The following is an 11,363-nucleotide window of genomic DNA, read 5'->3' as shown; positions in this document are numbered from 1 at the left end:
AGGACTGTGTAAACTAATGTTTCCTAGCAATGTGATGGAATATTGTTCAGCCTTTAAAAAAGGAAATTATGGTGCATGTCATAATATGGAGGGACCTTGAGGACATTGTGTTAAGTGAAATAAACCAGTATGAGTTCAGTGATGAGGTTCCCAAATCCATAGTGATAGAAAATATGGTGGGGAGGGGCTGCTGCAAGATCAAAAAGTGCTAACAAGTATCAGGTTTGGGTTACCTCCTCTGACTTACTGGCTCGTGATGTCCCGTAGACGCCCCCAACCAGATAACACAGGCAGCTGCTTTGCTCCTGGTTGCCCACTAGGACTCGATGACAGATCTTATTGTTGAAGACGCCACATGGAGGAATCAAGCTGGTACTGACCTGGAAGTGTCTTCCGCCCTGGCTAGTTTGGTCAGTGCTGGGGAAGAAAACAAAGCAACAGTATCACTCATCTTTGAACCCTGTGAGCCACAACCAGCCTGGCAAGATACCCCCAATGGCACAACAGTGGCAGGGCTGTTATGGAAGTAACCAATGCCTTTCTAATCAGATTTAAGGCATGCTCCTCAAGGCTGAAGTCATGCCCGGAACTGTTAACTAGGTCAAGTACCATGGAAAGCTGATAGGCCCCAGGGGAGAACCTACTTCTATCATCTTGCTAAATGGACATAGTATCAAACTGCCCTCAGAAGAGTGACCTTTACATCCGTGATGAGTGCAGCTGCCCACCCTCACTGGAGACGCTTCTTTTTGCAGTGGGCAGCAGCCAACAGACTCACAAGCTTGTCAATGTGCAAAGAGTAAGTGACTGGCATGCTCAGCTCTAAGACATCTGTCACAGCCCCTCACCTCAAGGATCATTGTGGTGTGTGTGTGTGTGTGTGTGTGTGTGTTGGGGGTGTGGAGACTGTAAGATCCATGGGGTAATAGGGGATTGTGGCAAACAAATCTTTCCCATCATGATAGACACATGACACATGTGAAGCCCTGTACCGGAAGTTTTCCTGTGTCCCACAGCCGCTCAGTCCCAAATAAACACACAGAGGCTTAATATTAATTACAAACTGTTTGGTCTATGGCTCAGGCTTATTGCTAGCTAGCTCTGACTTCTTAACATAATCCATTTCAATTAATCTATATTTTGCCACGTGGCCATGGTGTTACTGGTCTGCTAGCAGATATCTTGTTCCTCGGGCAGCTGGATGGCATCTGCCCAACTCTGCCTTTCTTCTCCCTCTCTCTCTGCTTGGATTTCCCACCTGACTCTTATTCTGTCTTACCATAGGCCAAAGCGGCTTTATTTATTAACCAATGGGAGCAACATATATGCACAGCATACAGAAAGACCGTCATCCCACAGCAAAGCCACATGGCTACAACACCAGGTCTGAACAAGATCAAGCCAGTCAACATTCTGAAGGGATGGGAGCTCACCGCCCAACCCTAGAGGAGGGGACTATTGGCAAATGATGGCTGTTAGGGGAGGGAGAATCAGGACTTGTTTCTGGGATGTGGACTCTGGGAGGCTGCCACATTTCCAGGATGGCCCCACATCCAGGTACATATGGACGGAACTAAGTGGATACATTGGGTTAAAGAGGGGAGGGAGAGGTGGGGAGGGAGAGAGAACATGAAGCTGAGAGGGAGATGTGGGGGTGGCTCTGATAGGAACTGGGGGAGAGAGAATGGCGTGGATTTGATCAAAACATGTTTTATGTCTACATGAAATTCTCAGAGAATAAATAAAGTCTTTTTGAAGTAGTGCTGGAGGTTGCTTCTCAACGTGAATGTCCTCGGCCCCACTACACACTGGAAACTGGTTAAGATGAGTCCCAGGTAGGAGGGAGGCCACTCCAGGCTAGTTCAAGGCTAGCCTGGACAACGTTGGAAAAGGAAAGGCTAGCACAGTAAAGTGTATGGTGTATATTTTATCCAGACCACCCTGTGTGAACCTGAAGAAGCCTGGTGGTTCTGAGCCTGATTTTTTGTCTGTCTGTTTGTTTTATATTTTGTTTTTTTCTTTTTTTTTTTTTTTTTTTTTTTGATCTAAGAACTGAACCCAGGGCCTCTGCACTCTACTACTGTGCTAAATCCCCAACCCCCTGAGCCTGGGTTTTATTGAGAGAATGAGGATGAATGGCCTCCTCATTGATGGAGCCCACTTAGGCTTTATCCAGCAGGTTTGCATAAAGAGGATGATTGGACCACGGCCCGAATACCAGGTGTCTGAGATGGTCTGCACTTGGCTGTGCTGGGAGGAGGTCTTTTGCTCCACCCCTTGGCATTCCTTTAAAAGCCCTAGGGGGGAGACCGTCGGGGCGGTGGATAAGGATCCAGGCCCACCCGAGGCTATCCTGCGTTTCTCTTCTTTATTTCTACCTAAGTCTCTTATCCCTCATTCCTCAAGAGTCCCTGGGGTAAAAATAAATGTGGGAGCTGGTCTCCCACAGACCTCCATCTCACAGGCTTACCCATGAGCTACACAGGACAAGACCAGGCCTGGCATCAGCCAATGGCCATCTTGTAAGGTCCTGAACTGGGCTACAAGGCCTCTGTCCACACAGAGGTAGGTGGTCCTTTCTCCCTTCCCCTGGGGGTAGTGACTGAGTCCCCTAAGTGGAAGCATTGGCCTTGTCCGGGACCATGGAGCTTGCAGTGGACTGCCCACAGGCCAAATGTCAGCGTCATTATAGTGACAACAACTAGGTGTGTGTCTGGAATCCAGCTGGAAGCTACCTAACCCCCCTCAGCCTTCCAGAGCCTTCTGTAGGCTTCCTTCCCTTCCTGGGTATCTGGTGACACAGAACGGCATGATGGAAACATTAACTGCTGCCTCTAGGCTGAGCCATCTGAGGAAGAGGCTGCTGCTTGTAGCACGAATCTTAAGAGGTCTTATTAATAAAAACAAACCTGGAGCCAGGTATTCAGGTGAACGCTGGAAGATCAGAAAAGTAGAATAAGCCACAGCCACCTCACCTTGCCAGTTCCTCAGCTGATCTTGTTTCCTCAGACTGGAAGCCTCTCAGTCCTCATCCAAAATGGGTCTCAGCTGAACTGCTGCTCAAAAGCCTAAAAGCTTAACCAGCCAAATACTTCTAGTTCCTGGTTTTCATGCCTTATATACCTTTCTGCTTCCTGCCATCACTTCCTAGGATTAAAGGCATGAGTCACCATGCCTAGCTGTTTCCAGGATAGCTTTGATCTCACAGACTCAGGCGGATCTCTGCCTCTGGAATGCTAGGATTAAAGGTGTGTGTGCCACCATTTTCTGGCCTCTGTATCTGGTGGTCGTTCTGTCTCTGACCCCAGATAAGTTTATTAGGGTGCACAATATTTTGGGGGAACACAATATCACCACAGCTGCTCCTCTTCAAACTAGGGAGAACATTTTTAAAACAAAAAACAAAACGGTGAACAGGTTCCCCATAGGCCCCCTGGACTCAGGCATCCAAAAACTACCAACAGGTCTGGGTCCCACCCTCTTTATCTGTGGTGCTTCCCTTTGTGTGACAGGTTCTCTCTACCCAGCGGTGCTGGAGAACTCTGTTTGACCCACCCCTGGGAAAGATGCTGGACCAGATTCAAAGTAATACTTGCTGTTTGAGAGTCAAGAATGCGCGGTCCCTGTGAGTGGCTAAGCTGTTGTGAGAGGGGGCCGGGTTCCTGCTCAGGGTGGGGCTGTTCAGGGACAGCCAGTTCCCAAGTGTAGTTCAGATGCCTGGACACGTCACATCCCTGTTGGACAGGCGTGGGTTCAGGCGGGTCAGTGGGAAGAAGATACAGTGCGCTTTAAGGACGTCCAAGCCTTTCCAGTTGCAGGGGGACTCAGCCTCTCCGGGACTGAGCCACCCTCCCTCAGCCAAGGGCATTTTTATCAACTTTCAGTAAGTTGATTTCCATATCCCCAAAACATCCTGTTCGTGCACTTCCAAAGGGACAATGCCAAGCGCAAATTCTCGACTAAGGAATATCACAGTGTGCAGGACTTTTCAGGAACCAAGTTTTGCATAGGCTTTGTACCCTTTGGAATCTCTCAGACAAGATTCACAGAGCACAAGAGAAGCAAAAGGTGGATTAAGGCTGGGTGCCAACTCTTCTACACCAGACCAGATGTAGCTCAGTGGGAATTTTCCCCATCGCTGCTGGGTGTCACAGGAGGTGTCACTGGGCTCCTCCCAGTCTGTCCTGTGTGACCGTGGGTGAATGTGTTGACCTTTCTGAGCTTTGCCATGCCGCCCTCATCTGATGGGAAGGAATGGAAACCAGAGTGTAAGCTGCCCTGGCCTCCATCCCTCCCTCCCTCCCGAGCGGTGCAGTGAATGCACAAAGCTCTCTGATGTCTGAAAAAGGGAGATTTTGAGAACGGGGGCGGGGGGGGGGGCTGGACCTTCTATCCCCTCTACCTGTCAGGCTTTTCTGGTCCCCAAAATAAGTCAAGACCAAAGGACTTCCTTCAAAAAATAGTTTATTTTGCAGATCTCCCGGCAGCCTCTTCGGCTTACGCTGATGGTCAGGGCAGCAGCTAGTCACAGTCTGGGCTTTTCCCCTCGACACCCAGAGGACCTTGCCCAGAAGAACCCTTCATCCCCCAAAATGGCAGCAACAGCCACGTTTCTCCACTCCTCCCAGCCCCCCTCAGCTGCTAGGGCTGACACTGGCTGATGGCTAGACCTGTTTTAATCCGGGGCACCTCGAGTATCCTTCCTGGCTTGCAGACGGTTCCCTGGGCGACTCTGGCCTCAGCCTGGAGTGATAATGTCTTCAGACACTGCCCAGAAGGACAGCAGGTAGCAGGCAACTTCTCCAGCCTGTCCCTGGCACAGAATATCTCATTCAGACCCTGACGCTGCTGGGCCTGCAGGTCCTGGAAAAGTCTTCATGAGCAAATGCAGAGTGCTTGCGGCACAGTCCCAGGTCACCGGTCCTGAGCCGTTGGCTCCTGCCATGGTATCAAGGCACAAGGTGAGGAAGTGTATTGGTTAGGGGCACCGTGTTTAGGGACAGCTTCCCTACGCTCAGGCAGGAGGGTACATGGTACCGTATGGGTGGCCAATGTGCAGGAGGCATCATGTGGGGTCCAGTCCTTGCTCTGCTAGGGAAGAAAAGGCTTACAGAGCCCTGGGGGCTGAGGCAGTAAGACTCCTCCAGCTCTGCTGGATGCCAAGCGTCCTATTCATTTGTCCCTTTACCTTCGGAGACAGCTTGTCCACAGGACGGTCTTCCTGTCTCACCAGGGCCACTTGGAGAACAAAATGTCGTTTTATTCTCTTAATTGAACAAAAAAGATGATTTTTGCCCCTGTTTGGCTGCATAAATGTCTGATAAGACCCTTTCTTGGGTCTCGTCTGGTGTGTTTTCTTTGGCCTGTTTATTCTGCTGAAGGACGCGGCTGCTGAATGTAAACCAATGTGCAAGTGTGTTGAGACCAGACAGGGAGCCGACACTGGATCCCCATTCCAGGCGAAACACGAGGAACTCGGGGTGCCCGGTTCAGTTCACCTCAGAGATGCAGCAGAGTTATCCACTGAACCCTGGAGTCCCCAGGTGAGGGGAGGCTATGACCGCCTGGCAGGGGCGCTGGGGCCTTCTGTCCAGGAAGACGCTGGTCATGAATGGCATTTTCAGAGTGCTTTGTGAATTTTCCCAAAACAAGCCCCAGGGTCCTGCAAAGGCCTGCCGCACCGGCCATTCCCGTGGTCCAGGGTCCTGGGGATGGCCAGAGTTGCTCAGGGGGAGGCCGGGGTCTCCGTGGTCGACAGTAGCTGAACCACCTGTATCCGCTCAGCCGGGCTGAGGTGCTGGCTCAGGTAGGCCACACAGTCCATGGTCACCTCTGGGTTTTCCTGAACCAGACTACAGGGAAGGGAAGAGACAGGCGGTCACTTTCGCCACTTGGTTCAGTGGTGTCTAGTGGGCAGTGTCCTGGTCTAGACATGTGTCTGTTGGGCGGGCCAGAGCCCAGCATTCCGATTTCCTCCTGCTGTGCTCACTCGGAGAAGGGTAGGGGGATGAGGGAGACAGGTAGGGGGGAAACAGTCCTGTAGGAGGGATTCTGATGTAGGGAACAGAATACCTCAGGGTGACCTAGCCCTTTCCAGTCACTGGTTGTGTGTGTGATATGACCCGAGCTGTGACACACCCAAGTCCCAGCTTCACACCCAAAATAGGGTCCCAGGTATCCTATGATCCTTGGATACTATGGAAAGACTGACAGGGAGGGAACCGGTATCCTCAGCCCCGGGGTTTGTGATGGGGGTTCTTCTAATCAACAAGGTACTAGCTGTGATACAAGAAAGTCACAAGGCCGGGCGGTGGTGGCGCACACCTTTAATCCCAGCACTCGGGAGGCAGAGGCAGGCGGATCTCTGTGAGTTCGAGGCCAGCCTGGGCTACCAAGTGAGTTCCAGGAAAGGCGCAAAGCTATACAGAGAAACCTTGTCTCGAAAAACCAAAAAAAAAAAAAAAAAGAAAGTCACAGACCACAGCTCTATTGCTGGGGGATGAACACCCTGGGTTGTCACCCCACCCACGAGGCGGGGCCTGACTCTGTCACTGTGACAGGCCAATGAGCCAGAGGCTGGCCACAGGCACGCCACTCACCTTTGGATGGTCTTGAGGACAGAGTCCCGCTTCAGGTAACTGATGTTCTCCCGGATGGTGGAGCGCAGGCCATCCCTGGCTGACAAGTGCTGTTCCAGCCACTGGACCACCACCTGGTTGCTGTCCCACAGGTAGGCCTGTGGGGGGAGGGGTGTGTGTGTCAATGGGTACAGTCTACCTCAGATGGGAATGCTGCTGAGGGACAGAGCTGGCCATCCTTACACCCCCAGTGCCTGTATGCTACAGCTTCCCTCTCCCTGCCCAGGCCCACCTTGACGGGGCCCTCGGTCTCCACAAACCAGCGTCGCAGCATGGACTGTGTGTGCTCATGGCTCAGCTCGGGGCTGGCCTGGAGAATCTCTTGCTTCACCTGGGCCTCCAGCAGCAGTCGCCGCAGCCTCCAGTAGAGAAACGTGCGTGCGGTCTTCCACTCCAGCACGTCCTGCGGACAGGTCCAGCTGAGCACCCACAGAGGAGGGAGGGAGCCGGAAATGGCCAAGACCATGCCCCGGGCTGGCTACCTGGCTTACGCCCCCTTCCTCCTACAAGCAGGGATATCCTGCGTAGAGGGCCAAGCTCCTATCTAGGGAGACACAGGGCTCTGCAGGACCCCACAGTGCCTGGCATGTCCTCTGAACCAAACTGGTGTCTACATTTACCTTTGCTGACACAAAACTCCATCTCAGGCTGGTTGCCAAAAGAAAAATGGCCAGCTCTGGGCATGGGCCAGTGGACAAGGATGACCTCTTAGGAGCAAGTCGCGGGCCAATGTTAGCATAAACAAGGCTTCAGGTCTAACCAAAGGCACAAACTAACAGCCACGAGAACACACTCAAGTTACTCACATTTCCAAAGCCTGGGCCTCCTGGAGGTTAGAGGCTGTGGGCTTCTGCTGACACACTCTGACTGAAGGCCCTGAAAACCCTCTAAGCCCCAGCTGGGCTCCATCCCAAACCCCTGCATTCCTCTGTGTCTGGGGCCCAGGTGGCCTTGGGGGACTTACAGAGATGATTCCCTTCTCCAGCATGTGGCCGGGTGTGTCGTGCAGGTCGGCGAATTGAACTGCCACCTGGTGGTAGATGGGGAACAGCAGGTCCTCTCGGGCCTTCAGCTGGACCTCCAGCTCCTTGCGGTCCTTGTCAGGGAGCTGGGCTGTTCCTGCAGGTGAGCAGACATCAGGACTTGAGGGGCAGTGACTGACGGCCACGTGGGGTTGGGTGAAGCCACAAAACCAAACAAGAGGCCTTGTCCTGTGGTCGTCTGGTCTGCGATATCAATGCTGCTCCTAAATCAAGTTGTCCTGCAGCCTAGGAAATGCGCCCACAGCCCCACGACAGCCCCTGGAGGAAGCCCCGGCCCTGCCCCAGCTGCTGTCTGCAGACATATAATAAATACAGTGCGGATATGCTAATGCCATGGCAACAGAAACACGAGACAGGTTCTGGAAACGCACAAACCAACACAGTTCTGCCAGGGGGAATGGTAAGTAAAGAAGACAACACCATGTAGTAAGGAAATCCAGAGTTAGAATCCTAATAAGGGGGCCAGCGAGGTGGTTCAGTGGAGAAAGGTGCTTGGTGCCAAGCCTGACGACTTGAGTTTCATCCCCAGGACCCACGTGGTAGAAGGAGGGAACCAATTCCGGCAAGTTGTCCTCTGAACTCCACACATGTGCTGTGGCGCGTGCACACATACACAAACACACGCAAAATAAATGTAATACAAAGGAAAGAACTCTCATAAGAGGCATTTCCAGACATAACGCCAATTCCACACAAACCCAGAGTCATAAAGTACAGACCCATATCACAGAGGCGGACCCAAAGGAACCACACCCTGTCACAAACGTGTGGTCCGCACAGTTACAGACATCACCACCACATCAACATTGGAGAGTGTGGCATCAAAGATCAGGAGTGAAGTGAACAAAATCGGCAAAAACTGTTTATCTCTGATCGGGGGCATTTGGAGGACACAAGGACCTCTAAAGGGACATGGTCATTACCCAAGTTCTGGTGTTTCCTGTGGAACCCAAATGTTGTCTATGTGTGTGGCACGGTGAACTAACTATGAGATCACAGGATGAACGTCCCTCAGCTAAAATGTTCCTAAGCTTGAACCTCTGGGTGCGGATAGGAGGCCACAGCGGAATGTGCCACCCTGGCCCCAGAGATGGGGCTGTGGTCTGAACACAGCAGCTCTGAAAACTCATTTCGTGTTTATATCTGGCCCCTTTGCCGAGACGTCTCACTGTGGACATCCAAACCGCAGCTCTCCAAAATATCTGCCATCTGAGATAGCTCCTGTCCGACCACTTCCGGTGTCCCATGGAAGGAGCTGATTGCCAGTGCGGGCTGGCTTTTGGATCTCATTTTACCCTTAATACACTAGAATTGACGCCTTGGGCGACCTGGGGGGCGGCACCTGTGTGACCCACTTACCCAGCTGTCCCAGGAGCTTCTTGCACACTGGGTCTATCCTTCTCATGGTCTTCACCAGATCTTTATTCCGGAACTTAATCTCCACAGTGCCCTCCGGCTCCAGAACACCCCCCCTGAACAGAGAATAGGAAAGAGGTTGAGGGGGTGGGCGGGAGGCTGAGGACAGACACCTCAGTCCTCTCTGCTATTCTGACTCTGGATCCTTTTTAAAAAATATTTGCTTATTTCTTTGCATGTATTATGACTGTGTGTGTGGTATATATGTATTTGTGTGTGCGTGCCGGTAGAGGTCATAGGTCATGTCAGCTGTCTTCCTCTGGTACCTTCCACAGTACTTTTTGAGACAAGGTCTCTCAGAGAACCTGGAGCTCACTGATTTGGCTAGACGGACTGGTCAGTGAGCCCCAGAGGCTCCCCATCTCTGCCCACAACCCTCAGGGCCCAGGTTACAGGTGCCCACTGCCACGCCCGGCTTCTTGCCCTTCTCCGGACAGTGTCCTCTGGGGACCTAACTAGCTCTGCGGAGAATATCCCGAGTGACACACCCACCTGCTCTCTTTGTCTGCGTACATCTCTATGCACAGGGGGTTGATGGTGGAGTCGAGGACCACCCATGAACCCCCCCGGAGCTCGGCACAGGGTGGGATGTAGATGAGGATTGGTTGCTTGTACTGCCGGAGACCATCCACGATGTAGGCGCCAAACTTCAGAATCTGCTCATACATGTCTACAAAGTGAGGCCTGCTTAGGAGACTTGGGCCCCGGTGACAGACTCAAAGCCACAAAGACTCAGAGAGCTGGGGCTGGGCTGGGGCTGGCTCCCTCCCTCAGTGGCCATGGGACCTTGGGCAGGTTGCTTTCCTGCATGGGTGTATCCTCATCTGCGAAGGTAAACACAGGGACTGCCGCTTTCTGAGTCCCCTCCAGCTCCGAGTGAGAGGCCCCAGCACACCCACGTGTCCGGTATACACAGGTCCCCGCTCTGCCTCACCAGGAAGTCCCTCCCAGTCCCCAGGTACCCTCGGTGGTGACATTGCAAGGCTGTCATGTGTAGACATGTGACATGTGTAGAACCAGAGCATGGGACCCTCACCGCAGCCCTCCCCATTCACAAACAGGGGGTTCAGGGACTCAGAGACGTCACTCAGCTATCAAAGACCTACATGTGCCTCTCTCCTACCTCAGCTCCTTCCTCAGCAGCCAGCCAGAACCATTATCCCTCTGGACATTCTGGGTGACTTAGAGGGATTGTGCAATTATAAGGCCAGCTCTGAGGAAGGTGGATGGACATACGCCTTCCTCATCTTACCACCCAGGAAGGCAACTGCCCAGGTCACCATGGAGCTTGCAGAGCAGACCTCCCTGCCTTGCCCTTCCCATGACCCCAGGACGTCACCCGCCTCCCACGCTCAGTTCCTCATCTATAAACCAGGCGGTTACTTGACCTGCATCCTCCCAGGGCTGTTGAGAGACAGGGCTGGAGTGGCACATCGGAGTGACACAGGGGCTGGACTTACCCTTCATGCCGCCGGAGAAGCCTCTCCAGTTGGCGAAGATCATGAGGGGCAGGTGCTCCTGGTTGAAGTCCTTGATGACCTGGGCGGTCTTGTAGGCGGAGTCCGGGAACCACACCTGGCCCGCCTGCTGGATGATCTGTGACACAGAGTCACTTAGGTCAGTGACATAGGGACAATAGGGCCGGCGACCACAGCCTGGTCCCCACTGTTCTATGTCAAGTTGACACACGCTAGAGTCCCTGGAGAAAAGGGAGCCTCCATTGAGAAAATGCCTCCGTAAGATCCAGCTGTAAGGCATTTACTTAATTAGTGATTGATGGAGGAGGACCCAGAGCATTGTGGGTGGGACCACCCCTGGGCTGGTGGTCCTGGGTTCTATAAGAAAGCAGGCTGAGCAAGCCATGGGGAGCAAGCCAGTAAGCAGCTCTCCTCCATGGCCTCGGCATCAGCTCCTGCCTCCAGGTTCCTGCCCTGCATGAGTTCCTGTCCTGACTTCTTTGATGATGAACAGTAGCGTGGATGTGTAAACAAATAAACCCTTTCCTCCCCAGGTTTCTTTGGTCTTGGTGTTTTATCACACTAGTAACCCTTACTAGGATGTGTTCCCATATACATGTTCCAGAGCCAGGGCTCCCCAGGAACAAAAGCCCATATCCTTAGGCCCTCAACAGGTCCCCCGTTCCCTTGCACAGCCTGGCACCACACTAGCTGAGGTCTCACTGCAGCTCCCAGCAGCAGGGGCAGAGTGGAAGTGGGGGTGGGGTCCACACAGGACCTTTACCATCCCAGGCAAGAAGCCCAGAATG

The 11,363-nt window shown here is 52.9% G+C and overlaps 1 protein-coding gene across 1 annotated transcript in view; it reads right to left on the bottom strand.

The window, feature by feature from the left end:
* Positions 1–4,447: 4,447 nt before the first annotated feature.
* The window catches only part of Acacb (acetyl-CoA carboxylase beta), an 88,876-nt gene continuing 81,960 nt past the window's right edge, over positions 4,448–11,363 (bottom strand). The window contains exons 46-52 of the mRNA XM_059249009.1: positions 10,558–10,693; positions 9,590–9,767; positions 9,041–9,153; positions 7,603–7,757; positions 6,871–7,041; positions 6,600–6,736; positions 4,448–5,852 (exon numbers count right to left, since the gene is read on the bottom strand). Of these exons, the coding sequence (XP_059104992.1) occupies positions 5,726–5,852; positions 6,600–6,736; positions 6,871–7,041; positions 7,603–7,757; positions 9,041–9,153; positions 9,590–9,767; positions 10,558–10,693 (1,017 nt within the window). The 3' untranslated portion in view covers positions 4,448–5,725. The remainder of the gene's footprint in view (positions 5,853–6,599; positions 6,737–6,870; positions 7,042–7,602; positions 7,758–9,040; positions 9,154–9,589; positions 9,768–10,557; positions 10,694–11,363) is intronic.

Source organism: Peromyscus eremicus, chromosome 23 (genome assembly GCF_949786415.1).
Source record: "Peromyscus eremicus chromosome 23, PerEre_H2_v1, whole genome shotgun sequence".
Taxonomy (NCBI): domain Eukaryota; kingdom Metazoa; phylum Chordata; class Mammalia; order Rodentia; family Cricetidae; genus Peromyscus; species Peromyscus eremicus.
The sequence above is the reverse complement of the archived record's forward strand: the minus strand, read 5'-3'. Positions and strand labels throughout refer to the sequence as shown.